This window comes from Mirounga angustirostris, unplaced genomic scaffold (assembly GCF_029215605.1).
Source record: "Mirounga angustirostris isolate CCGP_5_RB_7025 unplaced genomic scaffold, mMirAng1.0.hap1 SCAF_3, whole genome shotgun sequence".
Lineage (NCBI taxonomy): Eukaryota > Metazoa > Chordata > Mammalia > Carnivora > Phocidae > Mirounga > Mirounga angustirostris.
In genome coordinates, this window is record NW_026991711.1 from 86596078 (window position 1) to 86619951 (window position 23874).

Here is a 23874-nt window from a genome sequence, read left to right on the forward strand (position 1 = left end):
TGTCATCTGTTTGGGCCTCCTGATCCACCCCCTCTGCCCCATCTCATCAAACTTCTCAGCTGACAGCATACTAGCTGGGGTGTAAATTGTTCTGCCCAGAAGTCTTTGGTGGAGTTTGTTGGAGGGTGTGAGCTAAATCCTCACCTAGGATGTAGCAGATACTGGCCCAACTGATAAAATGATTCTGAGAGCAAATAGGATGATATTAAAGGAGACATTAGGAATGAAGGAGCGCTGTAAGTTTAGTGATACCTGAACTTAAATTCTGCTTTTTTGAGATCATATAGTACAGTGCCCAGTTTTAATGTTCTCTCTGTAGGCCTGAATGTTAAATATTGTAGAAGTTGGGTGTTACTAATATTTTATATGTTTTTGGAATGGTGAAGTCATTTTCTAGAAATTTATGGAAACTAGTTCCATTTATATTTTTTGAAAGTGTATTATCTGATTTTTGAGAATATTTTTAATTTTGTAGATTTAATGTTTTAACATGTTGTACAAATGTAAATTATTACCAAGGGTCTTCTGGGTAAAAATAAAATGTTCATTAAAACAAAAATTCTTCAAGAGAATTTGCTAGGCATTTTTTTTTTTTAAAGATTTTATTTATTTGACAGAGAGCGACACAGCGAGAGAGGAAACACAAGCAGGAGGAGTGGGAGAGGGAGAAGCAGGCTTCCCGCGGAGCAGGGAGCCCAATGCGGGGCTCGATCCCAGGACCCTGGGATCATGACCTGAGCCGAAGGCAGACGCTTAACGACTGAGCCACCCAGGCGCCCGAGAATTTGCTAGGCATTTTTAATTTGGTTTATTCTAGCAGAGAAATTATTATCGTTGTTATTTTTAAAGATTTTATTTATTCATTTGATTGAGACACAGATACAAAGAGAGAGAGAGAGCATGAGCAGAGGGAGAAGCAGGCTCCCTGCTGAGCCAGGAGCTAGATGTGGGGCTCAATCCCAGGACCCTGGGATCATGACCTGAGCCAAAGGCAGATGCTTAACCATCTGAGCCACTCAGGCACCCCTAGCAGAGAAATTATTAAATCAGTTTTATAAAGTACTTTCAGTCCTTGAACTGTTTTAAATTTAGTGGGTTTTTTTGTTTTTTTTTAACATTGTGGACTTCTTTTGAAGATTTTATTTATTTGAGATCGCGAGCGCGCGATGGGGGCAGGAACAGAGGGGGAAGGAGAGGGACAAGCAGACTCTGTGTGGAACGTGGAGCCCCGTGCGGGGCTTGATCCCAGGACCCTGAGATCCTGACCTGAGCCAAAACCACCAAGAGTCATCAGTTGCCTAACCCAACTGAGTGACTCAGGCGCCCTATGGACTTTTTTTTTTTTTTTTTTTTAATAAAAGATATCGGGCTTGTGAGTTGGGGGGTGGGGAGAGGCAGAGGAGAGAAAGAATCTTAAGCAGGCTCCACACCCAGTGCAGAGCCCCTCCATCTCATGACCCTGAGATCATGACCTGAAACTGAAATCAAGTCAGATGCTTAACCGACTGAGCGCCCCCCCCCCAGGTGCCCCTGGATTTTTTTTTTTTTTTTTTAAGCTTTTGTTTACGAGAGAGGGAGCATGACCTGGGGGTGGCAGGGAGAGGGAGAAGCAGAGACTCCCTACTGAGCAGGGAGCCTGACTTGGGGCTTGATCCCAGGAGCCCGGGATCATGACCTGAGGTGAAGGCAGACTGTCAGCCTACTGAACCATCCAGGTGCCCCACCCCTGGACCTTTGTTTAAGGGATGAAAAAGCAACTGCTGTCCTCCCATAATGAGGAAGTAAGATGATGACACAGTTCTGATTTAGGAACTAGATATTAGATATTAAGGCTTATGAGATGGAAGGTATTTGAAAGAGGAAAGTTTCAGAGCGCCTGGGTGGCTCAGTTGGTTAAGCGACTGCCTTTGGCTCAGGTCATGATCCTGGAGTCCCGGGATCGAGTCCCACATCGGGCTCCCTGCTTGGCAGGGAGTCTGCTTCTCCCTCTGACCCTCCTCCCTCTCATGCTCTCTGTCTCTCATTCTCTCTCTCTCTCAAATAAATAAATAAAAAATCTTTAAAAAAAAAAAAAGAAAGTTTCAGTCCTGGAGGAGGCACACCATGGACTGTGATCATCATAAAGGATAAAACTTGGCACTGTTAAGTTTACACTGTAAAGAGAGAGTAGTCAACATTTTGGTGTTTTTTATTATTGTTGTAGAATCACATTTGAATTAAATGTGCTAAAATTTCCTGGACCATAAAGCTCCTCTTCTAAAAAATAATTGTAGAAGAGATTTACAGAGGAGGTTGGAGTTAATAGAAAGGTCATCCTTCTTTTTTTTTTTTTTTTAAGATTTTATTTATTTGCGAGAGAGAGAATGAGAGACAGAGAGCATGAGAGGGAGGAGGGTCAGAGGGAGAAGCAGACTCCCTGCTGAGCAGGGAGCCTGATGTGGGACTCGATCCCGGGACTCCAGGATCATGACCCGAGCCGAAGGCAGTCGCCCAACCAACTGAGCCACCTAGGCGCCCAGAAAGGTCATCCTTCTTAATTGGATTACTTCTAATACCCAAATACAAATACAGGTGAAAGGATATATACCTACTATAAAATGTAACTTAGATATCTAAAACTAATGATGTAATGTATGGGGATTAACATAAGAATAAAAAATATATATATATAAAATGTAACTTAGAATATTTAGTCCATTGTTCTCTGAAAGATCAAGTACCTCTTTAACCACATGGATTCAAGGAGACCACAAACTTCCTTTTCCTACTGTAAGTTACACAGGTATTACTTGGCATAATACGTATTATCTTTGAATAGGCTTTTACATAATTTTTTAAAAAACTGGTTCTCATTATTATATTGAAGTCATAGTTTTGAACTGCATGATGGCATCCCAAGATGAGTTTAAATCATTGCTCCTTCTACTTGTTGAGTAACAAGGTTTTCATGATCCATAAAAATTAAGTGGTAATCCCTATCTAACAGATCAGGTTGTAATATATATAACACTTTAAGTGCTACACAGATAGAGGGCAGTGGTGATGAAAATACTTTCTCTCAAGCAGAACTCCCACACAGTGCAGGTTTTAAGAAATTAAGTACCTTTGAAGACAGTGACTTTTATTTGACGCTCTAAACTTAACATCTTCCAGATCCAGGAAGGACACAATAGGTACTTGGGGAAGTGGCATATATACCCCATGTCCCCACCCCCAGCCATGAAAATCTTTCAGTTTTATCGGAAAGGTAGGTAATAGGTGCTTTATTTTCATAGGTTTTTGAAAAGCTGATTATACAGTTGACAGTTAAAAAGGTGTTTTCTGTCTCATCTTTAGGGATGGGTTTTAAAAAAATTATTATTCCCCTCAAGTTCTTCAAGACTTCTAATTTTTAACTCCTTTGTTAAACCTAGAGTTATGAATAGCTTAGCTTTAAAATACTGGTTTTGGGTTTTTTTTTTTTTTACAAAATGCTCATACTGGTGTCTATAGTAGATTTATTTTGTGTTGTAAAAACTTGTTTGTTCTAAGTTGGCATTCTTGGTTTTTATACCTTTGATGTGATTCATACTTAAAAATAACGTTCAGCTGCAAAGTGGGAGATTTTGCATTCTTAAAAAAGTCTTCAGTGAAAGAATATATACTAAAATCTTGCTTTCTTCTCACAGCTAGCCTGTTATCCAGATTTTTCAATAATTATGGTGAACACTATTTAAAGAAAAAGTTACCCTCTTCCACCTTTTCCTTATAGCTTTGTCTTTATTGGGTATTTTCCTGGAGTCCTTGTTTTAAAATACTTCTGCATCTGGGTATAGCCCATATACTTGAGCATGCTTCCCATTGAAATGACTCTTGGTGAACTCCTGCTCATTCTCCTAATTAACATTGCTTAGATGGGCTTTTCCTGTATGCCTTAACAATTTTCAATGTGATTGTCATTAATGCTTTTTATTTTATCTGAACTTCTCAACACATTTTAGCATGGTCTTGACATTAAAAGCAAAATGGAAGAAGTCTTGTACCAAAGTTATCCAAAGCTACCCTCTCTGTGAATTGTGAGATGTGTATTAGTAAGCCATATTTTAAAGTCATTTTGTAACCCTAGAGCGTGTAGTCTATTTTCATTCCACCATTAGTATTTACAAATGTCAGTACCTTTCATTCAGAGACCACCAGGAACACACTTGTAATTGAACCAATTGGACTTATCACTCTCTGCAGCCAAGAATACAGACCATGGAGAACTGTGGGGTGTCTCAATAAGAGGGTGTTCCAAAGATTATATTATAGGATTTGGGCTTTGGAAATGTCGGGGAGGGTTCAAGGAAGTGAGGGCTGTCACTCATTTAACATAAGAGAGATGTTTGGTATTTTGTGCGTTATATAGTGACCTTGTTTTTGTTTGACTTCATCTAGTCTCAGACAGAGTTGTCTAGTGGGATCAGAACAAAATGGTTTAACTGTAAATGTCAGATCAGTCTGTAATAACATTGAGACTTAACTGTGAGTATCAGATTAGTTCGCAGCGGTCAGGGACTGCTCCTTTTTTTTTTTTTATTTTCTTAAAAGCATTTAAATCCAAACTGGGAACCAGTTGGGCGGGGGGTGGGGAGGTGGGGGCTGGTGTTAGGTCAGGATTCAATAGCAAGACATTGGGCATGTCACTGAACAAGCTGCAGTGATACCAATGGTTACGTTTTTACAAAACAGCAGTTGGGAAGCATATCCTGCATACCAGTTTCAGCTGGCTAGAATTGGTTAGTGGGTAAAATATGAACATATTCTTTTTAATAAAAGAAATAAGATGTATGAGTTTCTGCATTAGTCTCTCTGGGGGATCTTAGGGTTTATCCCACTAAATTTAGTGTCCAGGGATTGGTTTGTAGTGCTTCAGGAGTTGTTTCTTTCCATCTGGGGAGAGTCAACTATTCATTTTTTATATTGTCTATGTTAATACAAAGCAGTAAATACCAAAGGGATTTTAAAGGTTTTAAGACTTAAGAACTCTATCAAATACTTTACAATTGAATATTATAATAATTGTAACAATTTCTTATGAATTGTCAAATTGACTTAAGGCAAACAATGGACCATGTTTTCACAGCTTTACTGTCCATTTTTGTCATGTTCATCAAAGAACATTAAGGGGAAATTTATATTAATTCATTTATTCAAACAGTTGCTGTTTACTAGGTGCCAGGGCCTGGGTATGGTGGAAGGGGTCAAATAGCCATTCCTGTCTTCATGAACAGTACTACACTGATTGCTGATTTTTGTTTTAAAAGCAACACTTTTTTTCATTTCATATATATTCTAGAATAAGCACTGCATTATTGTATTAATGGTACACAGAAGACTATCCCTATGATTAATAAGGTAGTTTTACAGTTTTTGTAACTTTAAAAGTGGTAGCTTTTTTTTTTTTTTTTAAAGATTTTTTTTATTTATTTGACAGACACAGTGAGAGAGGGAACACAAGCAGGGGGAGTGGGAGAGGGAGAAGCAGGCTTCCCGCAGAGCGGGGAGCCCGATATGGGGCTCGATCCCAGGACCCTGGGATCATGACCTGAGCCGAAGGCAGATGCTTAACAACTGAGCCACCCAGGCGCCCCCAAAGTGGTAGCTTTTTAAAATCAGATATTTATGGAGCATCTGCTCAGACAAGTCCAGAGATGCCTCTAAATGTGGAGGTCTTCAGAACAAAATTTGTATTCTAGTAAACTGCAAGATAGGCTGCTTTTGTATCTTCATTTTGAATAATAAGTTGAGGGTATTCTCCTTAATATTGAATCTTTATCATTTGGTAAAAACTGAGTAAGTTTTAGAACTAGAAAAGCTGTATTTGTAGTTAAGACTTAACCATGAGTACTTATTAGAATTCTAGAGCACATTTGGTTAGAGTCACAGATGAGAGAATGCAAAATGTTTAGTTCCGTTAGACAAAATACATTATAGGCAAACCAGTCTTCTCTATGTGATACTCCTAGATCTGCGTTGGTCTGTGGTATTTTCCTACTGAAATAAAAAAAGAACATAATCATATCTGGTCTTTGAAATCTTCATAGCTATATGATAGCTTTGAATGTTTATGAGATACTGAAAAACCTTTAAGGAAGGATTTAGATTGCAAAACTTTTTACATCATGGTGCTTTTGGTAGAGCAGTAGTAGCATTAGAGTGTGGTTGATTCGGACACAACTAAAAGTGGTAACATTTCAAAATAAGGTTTTTCTCCTGTAGACCATTCCACAGAGAAATGTGTACATTTTAAGTTTTAAACACACTATATTGGACTGTCATTTAGGTCTTATTTACCAAGTATAGTACATATTTTTGCATAGGAAAAGGGATTCTAGAGTTCCCACAGATTTCAAGATAAGTAGGGAACTTACCACATAACCATTTTTATCAGTGTCTAAATTATATGTAGATGCCAGGACATGTCTTCATATAATTTAGGCATGTAGGTTTGTGGTACATTCTCTTGGTTAAAGTTTCCTAGATAAGGTTTTGTGTTTTGAAAGTAAATCTGTCTGTGTAGCCTCCTGCTTTCATGATCCCCACAGAATTCACTCTGATATTATTTATAATAACCAGTAGATTTGCATTTATATCTGCTTTATAAGTATCCATTTACCAGGAAGATTGATGTAGATTAGTACCAGCTTACTCTGTCTTTTCATAATTAATGATGACTGCAAGTCTATTTGCAGTATGCCATTTTTTCCCTATAAAATGGGAGGGGTAAATTTTATTTTGTGTATTGTTACCTTCAAAATTTAATGATAGGAGAACATAGTGTAATTGATGTTTACAGTGGTAAGTGACAAGGAAGAAGAAACTTTTACTGAAGCTCTTCTCCAGCTGCTCCAAAATTCTAGGTACAGTCACAGTTTTTACTTGGGGCAGTCATAACTCATCTGAGAGTCAGCAGTTCTGGCTTTGAGTCCCAGCTCTGCCACTGGGCAAGTCAGTCTCTGAGTTTGTGTTTCTCCCTCTGTCAAGTGGGGCTAATGATACCTACCTCACAGGGTTGTTGTGAGGGTCCCAGAAGAAGTACACAGAAGACGCCACTGCTCACGTGGCAGGCATGAAGTAAATGTGTGTTGCTTAAGTTGCATATATGCAAGGAAAGCTGGCATAAAGAAAGTGACATATTGAAGTGAATTTGACTTAAAAGGAGTTTGGAACTGATTAGGAAAGGCATTATAAAGGGTTTAAGAGGAGATGACTAGATCAAGAGTTGGGATGGGATATTATACATGGTCATTCTATTTTCAGTAAAGGTGCTTAGGATTAGACGTGTCACTGATAAAATTAATTGTATTGTAAGCACATTTAAATAAATAACATTGAAATGGAACTATGACTTATTTTTTAAAGCTTTATTTGTACAAGTCCTTATACTTTACTTCCACTGTCATCTCAGAACCACCGTATTCCCTTAAGGCAACACTTCACTTCCACCATTCCTCTTGCACTGTTCCCCAAATTCTGTTCTTTCCTTTGTTCGTTGCTTGCTCGTTTGCTTTTTAAATCAAGATAACAATCTGAGTCTTCCTGAGAACCACTAGCTGTTTATTGAGTTCTAGTTAGGTCAATTGATACTTAATGAGCATAAGATATACTGAGTTGTTCTGTAGATTAATAGCAGAATATTCTTTTCATTGCTGCTTTTTACTAGGTTTACAGTATCCTGAAAAAATATAAAGGCCAAAAAAAGATACATTTTTGTGGTGTGAGTTGTTTATTTGGGCATTTTTAATAGACATTTTAAATTTAGATCAGAATCCAATATTCCATTGTTAGAGATATTTGTATAACTAGCACTGTGGTTGCATTTTAAGTCCTCATTTATTCTATTCTTCAGTCTTTTTCTCCTTTTATTGTTGCCTTCTCTAAAAATGAGTAGTGAAAGAAAAATCATTCTTCAAGCACAGTTAAGGTTGCAAAGCCTTTACTCTGCCACATGACTGAGTTTTTATTCGGTGTGATGGCTGAAGATGGGAATTAAAGAACAGAAACTGTGAACTTCATGGTCCCATACACCCCAACATCACACTACTCCCACCGAGCACAGACAGGCAGTGTTGGCTGCAGATACTTGGCTAACCAGCGTTCTCTCTGTGGGAAACATTGATGACACAATTCAATGACTATGTGCGGTTGACTGGCAAAGAACTGTGTAAACTGTGGTCATACATATGCGCACATGTGTTCTTCAGAATACAACCATGAGACTGAAGCCCACTATCAGTGTGTTCCCACTAGTTAAAATGGATTTACTTTGTTCTTTCCACATCTCGTCCTGTCCCCAGGAAGATGACAGATGATAAAAAAACAAAAGCAGATTGACCGCATAACAGTTAATTGACCTATGTGGGGTTATCACTTGCAACCTTGGCTTTATTAGCAATGCCATTCTGTAACCAACCAAGCTGAAGACTAAATGCAACATTAAGATGCATTTTTTTTTTCATCAGTCATGTATGGCAACAAGTATATTCTGTGTATCACATGGAAGTAAGATTTGGAGAGTACTGTAAGGTCTGGATTCACACATTCCCACCATGTTCCATATGGAAGGCTGAGATCTGTGGTGCAACAGTGTTGGGGGAATGGAGGGGTGGAAAGGTAAGGAAAGAACTGGGTGGGATTAATGTGGAAGTTATCTTCTTGAGAATTTTCTGCCTTTACAAAGGTAATTAATAAACATTCATAAAAAGTCACACAAATAGAAGTAAAAAGTCAGTGATTCTCTACCCTTTTCCAATCTCACATCCAGACATGTTCATCACTATTCTGTTAATAGTTGGTGTGTATGTTTCCACAATTCTTACACAAATACAAGAAGATATTAAAAAAAAAAAACTACATGAAATGGGATTATACCACATACATATATTCTTTGCTGTTTGCTTTTGTCACAATATATCATGGCCATCTTTCGTATCATTACTACCCCAGTCTTATTTTGGTAACTATAACCTTCCATAGCATGTATCTACCATAACTTATTTAACCATTCTCATTGACAGATGTTTAGGATTTCCAAGGTTTTTACTACGAGTTGCATACTAAGCTTCCTATACCTTTATATTTGCTGCCATTCACGTAAATTTGCCTTTAGGATAGACAGCTATAAACCTGAGTATGAACCTGCAAGCTTTTGGGAGATCCTGGAGTCATTAATGATAAAGCTTAAGGATGTTGTGGTCTAGCCAAAAACTAAAGATAACATAGGATTTTTCCACCATTTAAGAATATAATCTTAATTTTAGTAGTTTTTAATTATTATTTATTTAATTATTTTTAAAGTTACTTAATTTTTAATAATCTCACATGGTAAATTCTTTTCTCCAACATCCTAGCCGGACAGTTTGGAATGTGAAAATCTCCCAATCCTTTACCACTCCCCAGAGATAAAGTTTTTAAACTAATTTGTTTTTATTCCTGTGGTTACCATCAGAATTTAAAATAATATATTTCTTGGTATATTTGTCTGACATGGTGTTTCTTTACTTCCTGTCATGAAAGATGAGTTTTGTGTACTTACACCACCAACTGTGCCTTCTGCCTCCTGGGTGTTCTTGTTACGAATTGTGGTTGTTTTGATCATTTCCTATAGCTTTTAATGTTCTCAGTTCTTTAGTTTTTTGGGCCACCAACTTGAGGCAGCCTCCCTTGACTCACCATTATGGTAATGAGGAAGTCCATGGCCCTCAGTGTCTTTCTACTTCTTTCTCCTCTCCCTTTACTGTTAGACATTGTCAAGAATTTTAATTTGCTTTTGTTTTCCTTGCAGTGTCTAATTACTTCCTCTTTTATTGTAATGTCACTGAAAGCTTTTATCATGGCATTAAAAAAGCATTTAATTTTGCAATTATAGTACATGGATTTTTTTTTTTTTTTTAATTTTTAAAGACATTCTTTAGCGGGTTCTCTGACTTCCTGCTCTGCTTCGCACTGTCTTCTGTGCCAGTGATGGCAGTCATACTGGACATTAAAAAAAATTTGTTTTTCAGAAACAGTGCTTGGAAGTAAATTTCAAAATTCTTACGTCTGGAGAGGTCTATAATTTGCCATCATACTTGACTGTTAGTTTGTTTGGGTTGTGAATTCTTGGTTCTAAATCCTTTTACCTCAAAATTGTGAAGGCCTCCATTATCTATTAATATCAGATGCTATTCTGATTCTCATTATTTTGTATATAACCCGGCTTTCCTCTCTGAATGTTTTTGAAATGATCTTTCTCTCTCCTCTCTGTGAACTTCTGTTTTTACTGTACCCACACTGAGGTGTATTTTAAACATCCATCTTATCCAGCTCGCTTTAATCTGTAATTCCAAATCTTTATTTCATTCAAAGGGTTTTTCTTCTTTCTTTGATTATCATTTTCTATTGTCTCTGTCTTAGGGAACTCAATGTATTAATGTTGGGACTCTTGGAGCTATCTGCCTTGTATTACGGTTTCTTTCATATTTTCTGTTTCTTTCCTTTCCTCTTAAGATTTGGAAGATTTCTGTTTTCCAGAATGCTATCTTCAGTCATGCTTAGTCTGTTATCTAGCCTTCTAATGAAATTTTATTTATTTAGTGTTTAATTTTCAAGATCTCCTAGTGGTTCTCTGGTATTTACATTTTTCATAGTGACCTGTTTTGTTGTTTGTTTCAGATGAATATACCCTTTCAAACTTCCAGTGTAGTAATTAGTCAAGGTATTTGTGTGTTTCGTTTGGTTTGGTCTTGTCCGATTTGTTTTCCCTTAATCTTTTTCCTGGTCTTTCTCTTCCTGCTCGACTTTTCTCAAATGTCTAGTGATCCCTGGTTGGTTAAATTTGTATGAAGATTTGTATTGGTTAGCATAAGTAGCTGTCTTTCCTTTCTTTTACAGTTGAGTAAGCTCACTTACCCAAAAGGCTCCTCCCCTGGATAGTAGCCCTCACCATGGACTCTGTGTGTGTGTGTGTGTGTGTGTGTGTTTAGTGAGCTGGGTGAGGAGTAAGTGGCAACTGCCACAAGCCACAGTTAAATGGATTGTATTGTGAGGTGGAATGCTTGGTTTATTACTTCACTCTCTGATGGGATGCCTTTCTTTCTCTCTCTCCCTTCCTCATCCTCCTCTCTCCTGTCTTTTCTCTTCCCTTCCCTTCTCTTCTCTTCTCTTCCTCTTCCTCTTCCTCTTCCCTTCTGTCCTTCCTTCAGGTCATAGTGTAGTATTGCCCACAAGCTTTGTGCTGCTTTCTTCTCCAGTCTTAAAACCTATTCTTGGGTTTCTTCCTTACTTTTGCTTTGTTTAGAAAGCACTTGCCTGGCTTTAGCTGAGGGTAGCTGTTCTATATAAATGAGAAGTCAGCAGGGGCCTGGACAAGTTGCTTTATGGAGGGTTCTGTAATTACCCTCATTACAACATCACAGCGTTTGTCACTGAGCTGTCATGGAGCTTAGAGCTCCCCACCACCCAAGTTTATCTGTTGTGGGGTTTGAACCCACGACCCTGAGATCAAGAGCATGCTTTTCTGACTGAGCCAACCAGGTGTTCCTGTCTTTTTAAGGCCCCTAACAGCCTCCTGTGTGTTTTGGGTTTTATTTTTTTCCACTCTGGTTTATTCATCAGTAATAAGCCCATTTATTTTTGGAGAATGCTTACATTTGGGTTGAATATTTTTTGAAATTTTAATAAAATTAGTGGGCAGTATCAGTCTTGGGAAATAAGCACATCCACTGTAAACCTTTGAAAGTAATTTAGGAAGGGGCTTGCATACATTGTTTCATTTAGTACTAAAATCATGATTTATTCCAAGACATAATTTCTTTCTCACATTAATGACCTTGAAACAGTTTCTGTTACTTCCCTCCTGGTATTCTTCCTACTTACATCATTTCTCCATTTCTTAAGAAATGGTATGTATTTAAGTTTTTAATCATGTATTTGAAGCTTAAGAAAATCCATGGCAATGGGTGATTTAGAGGTAAGTGGTAATTAAAGTCACTGAAAGACACTTGAGTTAAACCTAGTATTTTTCCTGTAGGTTTCTTTCTCCTTAGAAAGGAGTTAATATTCTTTAAAAATAGAAAAAATATAGAGAGAATCATCAAACATTTATTCCATAAATATAAAAGTAATTCTCTGTGTTGGAGACTGCATTTTAGTCTAGTGGAATCAATAGTTACCTCAAAAATATTACCCATCTTTCTTAGTTACTTAAAACATAGACAAAGTAGTAAAGGCAATGGTGACCCCCACTTTAGATTTTCCAGTTCTGAGAGAGAAATAGCATTAGGTCAAGTCTAATACTTGGGTTGGATGTTGGTAATTAGAGCTCAGTGTTCTTTTCTCAGAGGTCATTTGAAAACTGAAATTTAGCACAGTCCTAAGAAGTATTACTTTGTGGGAGTATTTTTAAATCGAGCCATTTCCTGCTTTCCTATGCTCTGGTCATAGTAGGAACAGCTCTTGCTGGATAACTATGGAAATATCTGTTCCCATGGTGAAATTTTTCAAGGCAGAGATTGGATCAAAATAAGAGCTTTTATTTATTGTCTGTTCAAAATGGGTGCCACTCATGATGCTGAGTTATTTACATATCTCATTTAATTTCTGAAACAACCTGTTAATTGAGTAATCTTCATATTACATTTGAAAATGTTAAGGCGTAGCAAGGGTTAAATAAATTACATAAGCCCATAACTGGTGAGTGACATCTGACGTTTAAATAGGTCAGGTTTACTCCCAGTTTTTTACTGTCAGCCGTTGTATAGCATATGAGCACTAAACACATACCAGTATGAATTAAAAAGTATATTGAACATATCCTTTCTTTGATTTCCAATAATACTCTTTTGACACTGTACCTGTGCTCCTATTGGACAAAGCTAATTTAATCTCTTGGTTTTTTCTTCCTACAAGAGGGAAGTATAGTAGATTGTATGTGGAAATGAGAATATTTGTGATTCAGTCTTGATGCTGCTCGAGAGGAGGGCAGAATTAAACATTGATTTCTTTTCCCTAAGAATACAGCTTTGGTTTTTAATACAATGTGCATAGATGCATTTTTTGCTCTCTTGGCTTTTCGTCATTCATTCATTCAATAAAGTACAAGAAGATGGCAGATTTTAATCACCTTCACAAGGAAATGTTGGTATTCTTTATAATATGTCAAGTTTAACTTAAAGTGGCCTGGATTTTCACATTTCCTAGTAAGTATTACTTGGTTTCCACATTTCTAGAATGGTAGTTTTTTTTTTTTTTCCTTAGATCTATGGGAAAATTTTTAAAAAATTGTGTGTCTTCATTTCATGCTTACATTTATAATGTATCATTGGCTGGGTAGTGAATTGTAGATTCAGTTTCCCCCCACTTTAACACTGTCAAGATCTTGTTCCAGTCTTCTTGGAGCCAGTGTTTTGATGAGAAATTTTATGGTAGTTTGTAGAACGTCATCCAATTGGGATTTATCTGATGCGTTTCTCATGATTGGTTTTGGTTTTATGGGATTTGGGGAAGAAGATCACAGAGATAAAGTGCCATTTTCATCACATCACAGCAAGGATGTATACTATCAACATGATCTGATGTTGACCTTGATCACGAGGTTGAGGCAGTGTTGGAGTTCTCCGGTGTAAGACTACTCTTTACCCCCCTTTCCATACTGTACTCTTTGTTTTTTTTTTAAGATTTTATTTATTTATTTGACAGAGAGACAGTGAGAGAGGGAACACAAGCAGGGGGAGTGGGAGAGGGAGAAGCAGGCCTCCCACCGAGCAGGGAGCCCGATGTGGGGCCCAATCCCAGCACCCTGGGATCATGACCCGAGCCGAAGGCAGACGCTTAACGACTAAGCCACCCAGGCGCTCCCCATACTGTACTCTTTGGAAGGAAGTCATGAAGCACAGCCCACACTTAAGGGGTGGGGAATTATGCTCCACATCCTCGAGGGTGGAGTAACTACATAACTTATTTAGAATTTTCGTGCACGAGAGACTCCACTCTTTTCCTCCCTCTTATTTATTTTTATTCAATTATTTATATCATTGTGGACTAATGGGTATTTATTTATTGTTTTTACTATGATGGAAGCTAAGTAATATAGCCAGCTCCCAGTTACCTTATTTCTGCTTTGGAACAGAAAAGGAAATAATTGTCAAGATCCAAATGGAGTATAATGCCATCTCAGATTACTTATTTATAGAAAAAGTTCTTAGTAATAGCTTGAAATTACAGTCTTCTGGGAATCATGTGATAGACCCTGCCTCTAGCAGTTATTTAGGGGTTCATGTAACCTTCTTGTTCTGATACAGATAACTTTCTTTAACTTTACCACTGTTACCTTCCTTAGTAGTAGATGAATAGGATTATATAGGGAGCCACATTTCCCAAAAATGTGCAAATATACCCAAGTACATTCTGGCAAAACTCAGATTGAAAGTACAGTTGTGCATGGCTATGATTACCACAGGGGTTAATTAATTACTTCTAGTTTGGCCAGGATTCTGTGTTGCTTTTATGTATCTAAACCTCCAACTTTATTATTATTATTATTATTTTTAAAGATTTTATTTATTTATTTGAGACAGAGAGAATGAGAGAGAGAGAGCACATGAGAGGGGGGAGGGTCAGAGGGAGAAGCAGGCTCCCCGCCGAGCAGGGAGCCCGATGCGGGACTCGATCCAGGGACTCCAGGATCATGACCTGAGCTGAAGGCAGTTACTTAACCAACTGAGCCACCCAGGCGCCCCCTCCAACTTTATTATTATTATTTTTTAAAAGATTTTTATTTATTTGACGGAGAGAGACACAGCGAGAGAGGGAACACAAGCAGGGGGAGTGGGAGAGGGAGAAGCAGGCTTCCTGCGGAGCAGGGAGCCCAATGCGGGGCTCGATCCCAGGACCCTGGGATCATGACCTGAACCGAAGGCAGACACTTAACGACTGAGCCACCCAGGTGCCCCTAAACCTCCAACTTTAAAACACAGTGTCCTTAATCTGGCCATCTGAGGGTGATGAATCAGTTTACTGTTTTAATATATTTTTTGGAAGGAAGGCTTTCCCTAGAAGTGCCCTAAAGTACCATTTAAAATTTCTTGTTTTCCTTTTTGATACTGCTTTTTCTTCTTTATTAGGGCTTTCAGTCATGGCTTCTTTTCATTCTTGGCCAGGGAATCTGCTGGCACTAATGACTTTGTTGTTAATGTAGCATAGGTACTGCTCCTTTTGGTAGTCTTGGTATTGCCAGACCTTCCCATCATTCTTTTAAAGGTTGTTTTTTGTTTTTTACAGTTTCTAATTTTTCAAGTGATGACTATATGCTTCTTTTCTTGACTCTTTAAGACTATTATACCATCTGTGTATTACTATTGAATTATGAATGTGTGCAGAAATGTTTGCTAGAGAACCTTGACTGACTGATTACACACACACACACACACACCAGTGCACAGTTTTGTATAAAGGACTTTGTAGCTGGTTTCTGCCCTGTGAGTGGGAAACCAGGTATCTCCCACCTCAGCCTAATGGCTGATGTGCTTTGTGATACTGGTTGTTAATATTTGGGACAGTACAATAACAATGAGATTGAAAGACTGTTCGGTTGTTGCATTCCTTCCCTTTAAGCTTCTTTGATGAATATTCTCCAAACTAGGTTTTTTTGGGGATCCTTTTAATTAAAAACAAACAAAAAGGGCCAATAAAGGGGAATTTGCTGTTGGGCAGGAAACATGCTGCAGAGCTACTTTCTGGTTATTATAACAGAAGAATATAGAGGATCAACACTCATACAATTTGAGGCAGTGATTTGGGAAACAAATGTAGATTTTCCTGTTATATCAATCATCTCCTGATTGTTTTTCTCCCTTTCATAGTTCTCAAGATTTTTCTAAATACAATCTTTAAAATCGACTCAAATGGAGATTGTGCTTTTCTCTGTTACATCCTTACTCCACATTATTGTATAAGTTTAATAGCAGTCTGACACGTAAGTTTCAGTAAAACTTATGCCTGTATATGTTTTTATTGGACTCAGAAATTATTTATATGTCATATATTCATAAAAATTTTCACTTTGATGCCAGAAGTAGTTACATGGCCTTAATCTTATGAGATGTATGCTTAATTTCAGTTTTTAAAAAAGATTTATTTAGAGAGCAGGGGGAGGGGAGGGGCAGAGGGAGAGGGGAGAGAGAATCCCAAGCAGACTCCACCCTGGGCACAGAGCCCCAAGTGGGGCTAGATCGCAGGACCCTGAGATCACGACCTGAGCCAAAACCAAGAGTTAGATGCTTAAGTGACCCTGGCGCCCCTTAATTTCAGTTTTTAACCTACTTGATAACTTCTAGGTCAGCCTTTGTCAGTCTTCCATGTAAATACATGGTACAGATAAATAGAAACCATTTACTTGCATATGCAAATTACATGTGTGACTTAAGTAGGAGATTGGCAAATTTATTATATATCTACCTCCTTGTTTCTTTTCTTTTTTTTTTTTTTTTAAGATTTTATTTATTTATTTGACAGAGACAGAGACAGCGAGAGCAGGAACACAAGCAGGGGGAGTGGGAGAGGGAGAAGCAGGCTTCCTGCTGAGCCGGGAGCCCAATGTGGGACTCGATCCCAGGACCCTGGGATCATGACCTGAGCCGAAGGCAGTCGCTTAACCAACTGAGCCACCCAGGCGCCCCTACCTCCTTGTTTCATTTGAGTTTTTATGTTTGTATACTAGATACTCTTCTGACACCATACATTTCACAACTTTTTATAACCTGATTAACACTTTTGTGTTACCATTCAGCGTGTCAAATCCTTACATTTTGCCATGCTTATTTCTGAATTTTTTAGAAGAACACATTACAGATATGGTTAAAAGTCCCTTTATGTGCCCCTCCTCAGTGCCCTTCCTCTTTTTCCCTAGAGGTGTCCACTCTCCAGGATTAGGTTCTTCATTGCCAGATGACAAAATAAGCTAGCATTTCAAAATTTCCCAGATTCATCTTCTGAGGGACTTGGAAGTGCTTTGAGGAAAAAAGACTGATGCTCACATTCTCACCTGCAGATTTGTAATCTATATTGAAAGCACTGAAGGCTCTCAGACATGGAAAAAAATAACTTAATTTTTAAAATTCAGCATTGCCTAACTCTTTTGACCACAGAACCCCTTCATCCAAGATTCTGTGCTCCGTTGTGGCTTAGAACATGCTTCTTGAAAAACACTGCCTAGAGGTATACTGTTCCCATGATTGACTTTCCATTTAATTTTATAGATTTTTACTAATGTTACTTTCTAGATTTGGATGAGAGAAATACTAATAGTATCACTTTCAGTTGATAATGACTGTTGGATCAAGTTTAAAATCATTTTGCAAAAAAGGGAGGTAAAACGTTAATAAATTGCATATTCATTGGCCAGGATACAAGTTACTTATGCTGTTTCATTTTTTAAATTCTTGAGTCCGCTAATCTATTGAATACTGAAATGTCTGGCTGTGGACCATGGCAACAAATACCCTTTGCCTTAAACTGATCTGTTACATTTTATGTTCCTGTGGCTGGAAGTAGACTGAGTGTGTTGTTAATGTTTGACACATTTTTTTGAATAACAGTTCTTCAACTGTTAATGTACAAGATGGTACTTGAATTCTTTGTTTGCTTTTTTCTTCCTGTATTAGAAAATCTTGGTGCTTTTTGTAAGTTATGTATAAAAGAAATTTTTCTTAAGATTTGTTCTTATACCGGTCTGATCCAGGAAAAATAAAATGGGAAAATGGACACTATTTTTGACCTTCAAATAAAACTATATATTGGTTTTCAGAGTGTTCACCGAGCCCTGGGGTCATATACATTGTCTTAAGGCAGGACATTTACCTGTGTGGGATGACAGGTCTCCTAGGATCTGATGAGAATATGGAGGAGAGATGAGGCTCTTGAAAAATACACAGAGGCACACAGTTTACATATAATATTGCAGAAGCCAGGGAATCTCTTCCTATAAAGGAAGAGTACCAAAACAGACCTCATTCTCTTACTGGCTTGTAGCTGTCACTGCACTATACCTTATGGTTCTGAGATAGGAAATGATAAACAGGAACCTTCCACTTCTACAAAAATACATCTGGAACTGTTCAAATATCTAAAGACTAAACCATCTGCCCTGTTATTAGAATTTTAGGGTTTATTAAGGAGTCTCTGCATTTTATTTCTAGGATCTCCCTTAAAACACACACACACACACACACGTTATCAAGCAGCTTTTCATTAGTTAGAAATCATTTTGCGTTCTGCACCTTGCTATTTTAGGCATAGTTGTGTAACATTATTTATTTTTTAAAAATATTTTATTTATTTGAGAGAGAGAGAGCACAAGTTGGTGGAGGGGAAGAGGGAGAGGGAGAAACAGACTCCCTGATGAGCAGGGAGCCCGATGTGGGGCTCGATCCCAGGACCCTGAGATCATGACCTGAGCCGAAGGCAGATGCTTAACCCACTGAGCCACCTAGGTGCCCCTGTGTAACATTTTTTAAAAGAGATTTTTCTGTTTTCATTTGTAGAGAAAAGTCTCTAAAGAACCTGCACTAGTTGTTTTGTTAGCTTAATTCAGTCTTCATTCTGAAGACATTTTTTTTTTTTTAAAGATTTTATTTATTTATTTGAGACAGAGAGAATGAGAGACAGAGAGCATGAGAGGGAGGAGGGTCAGAGGGAGAAGCAGACTCCCTGCCGAGCAGGGAGCCCGATGCGGGACTCGATCCCGGGACTCCAGGATCATGACCTGAGCCGAAGGCAGTCGCTCAACCGACTGAGCCACCCAGGCGCCCTCTGAAGACATTTTTATTCTAAGTATTAACTTTCTTGAAAGTTATTGTACCTGGACTGTATGATTCCAGAACTATTTCTGCAGTGTTCAGTCCTCATTTTGTTTGGTGATCACATATTTTAGAGATCAAGCATCCAAAATAGGAGCCCAATAAATGTTGCTGTTATGCATACTTATTTTGAATTAATGAGCCCACGAAAGAGCACATAAATGAGCGTGTGAAAGAATGATCAAGTGGAATAAGTAAAATCGTTTTCGTCCCATTTGGTATAAATTCTAATGTACAGTTAATGGGGTTGTTTGCAGTTAATTATTCTCAAGTAGTAAGTTAAACCACTCTGGTGTGTCAGACACAGTCCACAAACCAGTGCCACCGGTCTCCCAAAAGATGCTAATTCTGTAACTATTCATTTAGCTAGGATCGAAGAGAGTGTTAGCTAGCTAAGAAATATGCAAAATTCACTCCCTCCAAAACTTAATCTCTAAAAGTAACGGAGTATGGTGAGATTAATTTGTAATTTCTTTAGGTGGAGTTAGGGCATAGTCGCCACATTCCTTTCTTCTTCTCCCCCCCCCCAACATTCCTTTATTCTTAACAAGACCCTGCTCTTCAGAATCAATCTGACTACTTCTCAGAAAGGTAAAAGAAGTAACTTATTTATGTATTTATTTTTAAATTTTACCCCTAAATTCTTTTCTTACATAGTTCTGAGACTTGGTAAGGTGTACAAAAGTTTGTCTACTACAACCTTCTCAGTTACATTTGATTGATAAGTGAAACAAAAGGAACTACAGTTGACCCTTGCACAACAGGGGGTTAGGGGTGCTGATCCCTCCACTGCAGTCTAAAATCCTTGTATAAGTTTTAACTCCCTAAAATAAAAGCTACTGATAACCTGCTGTTGACTGGAAAGCCTTACCGATAACATAAACAGTTGATAAACACATATTTTGTATGTAGTATGTATTATATGCTGTATTCTTACAATAAAGTAAGCTACAGAAAAAAAATGTTACCAAGAAAATCATAAGGAATAGAAAATACATTTATAGTACTGTACTGTATATTGAAAAATATTTGCATATAAGTGGCCCTGCACAGTTCAAACCCCTATTCAAGGGTCAACTGTATTTTGCAACTTCATTTGGATATTATATTTAGTGAGGTGGAGGGAAGAAAGCAATGAGAAGAAAATTAGAGCCACCTCTGGTCACTGGCTTAGCCCTTTTAGGCCTCAGTTTTCTCTTATGTAACAATTTGCAGGTCTTACCCAGCTCTAGTAACAATTGAAGATACTTTTTGTTGTTGTTCATTATGTAACAGAGAATGAATAAAAATAATACAATCATGGGAATGTAAGTAGAAACTTTCTTTAAAATGGCTAATTATAGTTTAAATCATTGTTGTCCAATAGGACTTTTTGTGATGATGGAACTATTCTAGATCTGTGTTATCCAGTATGCTAGCCAATAGTAACATGTGGCCATTGAGCACTTGAAATGTTGCTGGTGTGACTGAGGAACCTAAATTTTAACTTGAAGTAAGACAGATTTAAGTAGTCACATGTAGCTGATAAGTTACTGTATTGGACAGTGCAGGTTAAATTCTTTTTTTTTTTTTTTTAAAGATTTTATTTATTTATTTGAGAGAGAGAGAATGAGAGAGAGCACATGAGAGGGGGGAGGGTCAGAGGGAGAAGCAGACTCCCTGCCGAGCAGGGAGCCCGATGCGGGACTCGATCCAGGGACTCCAGGATCATGACCTGAGCCGAAGGTAGTCGCTTAACCAACTGAGCCACCCAGGCGCCCTGCAGGTTAAATTCTTAAGTATTTGTAAATATTTAAAGGGAATTCCACACAGATTTATTATGACAGTCTTGATCTTTAATGATTTGTATCTGGAATCTCTTAATTTTAGAATTTGGCGGTTGCACCTCCAACTTTCAGTATTTAAATCTTTCTTACAGCATATCCTCCCTTTCTAATTGCAGTCAAGTATGGATAGGTACTATGACCTTTCCCAGGGATCCTGGAGTCTTGGTAACCATGCACCTGGATCGCTGGATTTTTAAAGCTGTTATCCTACTAAGAGTTTATGGGTTTACCACAGTCTCCCTGTAGACTCCTGTCAGTTCCCTGCAAGGCTACACCTTATTCTGTAGTATCTGGCTTTGTAGTATCTGGAGCGGGTTTGATGTTGAGAATTTTATCTTATATTGTCTTACAGGCTTGAATCTGAAATGTTTTAATTAAGGGCCACTTTACAAAATGCTGGGTCTTCCACTGGCAAGAAGTTTTTAGTCCTAAAATCTTGAGTCATTAGCAAGATGTTGTTAGTACTAAAATATCTAGGTCACTGGGCCATAAATTCACTTGAATGAATTTTCCAGTAAGTCTGTGCTAATTGCTTCAGTATTGCAAACACTAACTACATTCTTGAAATTTCCATATTTGGGGATCACAGAGAATTTTGAATGGTTCTATCCTGAAATTCTGGACCTTTGAAATGATAAAAATTAGTATAGAGACATTCTTTTGGGTTAAATTGATAAGCTGTGTGTTTGGGACTCATTTTTCTGTGAGAGGATAATTTTTTTTTTTTTTAAAGATTTTATTTATTTATCTGAGAGAGAGGATGGGAGACAGAGAGCATGAGAGGAGGAGGATCAGAGGGAGAAGCAGACCCCCCGCCGAGCAGGGAGCCCGATGCGGGACTCGATCCCGGGACTCCAGGATCATGACCTGAGCCGAAGGCAGTCGCTTAACCGACTGAGCCACCCAGGCGCCCTGTGAGAGGATAATTTATATAAAATTAAGTTTTTATATCTGGCACTCAGCTCACAAAACCCATAACGTTCCTGAAACTTAGTTTAGTCATACTGAGTCTGAGAGCTGTCTGAAAACGTGCATCCCCACTGAGGCTTTGAAGCACATCTTTCTGGGACCACAAGCACTGGTTCTGCATTGCCAAACAAAGGCACTAGTTAGTATCCGTCATTCTTGAGCTTCGAACAGACGGAAACCAAAGATAGTTGCCATTAAATAAAGTAATAAAAGAACATGTTAAAAACTTCAAGCAGTCCAAGAGTAAATGCCTTCTTATTCCCATAGCATTTCTTCTCCCTAAAAAACCATTACCAGCTTAATTTTTCTTTTTTCAAATTGGACTAAATTACACCTTGCTTTTCTGCCTGTATTTTTAAAAAGGCTTATTGAGGTATAAGTTACATATGGTAACATTCACCCTTTTTTTAGATATACAGTTCTATGAATTTTGACAAATACATATACTATAATGAAGGTATGTATTTCCGTCCCTTCAAAAAGTTCTTTTCTCTGCTTCATTTTTGTAACCACCACCGTAATCAATATATAGAACATTTCCATCACCCCCCAAAAGTTCCCTCTTCCTGCCTCAGTTTTAACAGCTGTACTGTATTCAGTTATATGGATTTACCTTAATTTTCTTAAATAACCCCTCATTGATTTTTAGGTGTTTCCATTCTTGGAATTCAAACAAGGTGCAACAAATATCTTTGTAAAATTTTGGTGAGATTTTACAGCTACAGACACAGGGTAAATTCCTAGCAGAATTAAGGGCTATAACATTTTGATAGAGCCAAATGGCCTTCCTCCAAAATTGTACCAATTTACTTTCCAACCAGTTATGGCTGACAGTGTCTGTTCCTGTCTTACTATCACTGTGTCACCAGATTTAATTTTTGCTACTTTGACAGAGGAAATATTACCTAGCAAAGTAACTTGCATTCAGTGGTGGGTTTTTTTTTCTCATTTTAAAAACATCAGAAAGTTTATACACACACACAAATCTAACCTGTGTTATTTGTGGTTATAACTATAATATCACATTAGAGAAAATGTGAAAGCTTCACCTTTGTTTCTGCTATTTCAGTATACTTTTCATTTGCTACTTTTCACATCTACATTTTGTACCTATACATGAACATTTTTATAATCACCCCCCATGGCATATGCACGGTTTATGCATGTATTATTTTGTTTGCTATTTTATTATTTATTTACTTTTAAGGTTTTATTTTTTTAATTAATTTATTTTTAAAGATTTATTTATTTTAGAGAAAGGGAGAGAGTACATGAGCAGAGGGAGGGGAGGGCAGAGGGAGCGAGAATCCTGAAGCAGACACCCCACTGATTGTTGAGCCCTGAGTCCCATGCAGGGCTGGATCCCAAGACCCTGAGATCATGACCTGAGCCAAAATCAAGAGTTGAACATTTAACTGACTGAGTCACCCAGGCGCCCCTAAGATTTTATTTTTGAGTAATCTCTACACCCAGCGTGGGGCTTCAACTCAGAACCCCGGGATCAAGATTCGCATGTCCCACTGACTGAGCCAGCTGGGCACCCCTTGTTTGCTGTTTTAAAATTCACTTTATTTCGGGCGCCTGGGTGGCTCAGTCGGTTAAGCGACTGCCTTCAGCTCAGGTCATGATCCTGGAGTCCCGGGATCGAGTCCCGCATCGGGCTCCCTGCTCAGCGGGGAGTCTGCTTCTCCCTCTGACCCTCCTCCCTCTCGTGCTCTCTGTCTCTCATTCTCTCTTGCAAATAAATAAATAAAATCTTTAAAAAAAAAAAATTCACTTCATTTCATGAGCATTTTCTTTTGTTCCTAGAATCCTCATTTTAATAGTTGTATGTTCTTTTTCTTTTGGCCATGACACAGTTCATTTAATTATCCCACTTCTAAAATTTGTTTACACTTTTTCACTATTTTGAACAAAGTTTCAAATGCCATCTTTTAAATATAAATGTTAAAAAAATCCTTTATGTTATTTTCTTAGGATAAATTTTTATTAGTCTCATTGTTCTGGATCTAAATGTGTTAACATTGACATGAGAGGATACAGTTTTATCATTTGAAATAGTTTTCGTCACTTCATTGGGAATTCAGTAACATCTTTTACTAAAGAAGAGAGCAGTTGCAAATCAGTATGCTTCTATGCCAGATTAAGCTATTTATTTTTCCTCCTTTTCATCTGAAAAAATATAAAAATGATACGTGCTACTTGTAATGATTTCATATCCACTT

General features: G+C 37.8%; 1 protein-coding gene across 8 annotated transcripts in view; it reads left to right on the forward strand.

Moving 5' to 3' along the window:
- Positions 1–23874, forward strand: part of WDR33 (WD repeat domain 33) — a 156530-nt gene that overhangs the window by 103540 nt on the left and 29116 nt on the right. Inside the window, exon 8 of one of the 8 annotated variants that reach the window (XM_054506256.2) lies at positions 618–21881. The exons of the other annotated variants lie outside the window; for them this stretch is intronic. Coding sequence (XP_054362231.1) covers positions 618–733 — 116 coding nt within the window. The 3' untranslated portion in view covers positions 734–21881. Of the gene's footprint in view, positions 1–617; positions 21882–23874 lie in introns of those variants that run through there. 8 annotated transcript variants of the gene reach the window in all.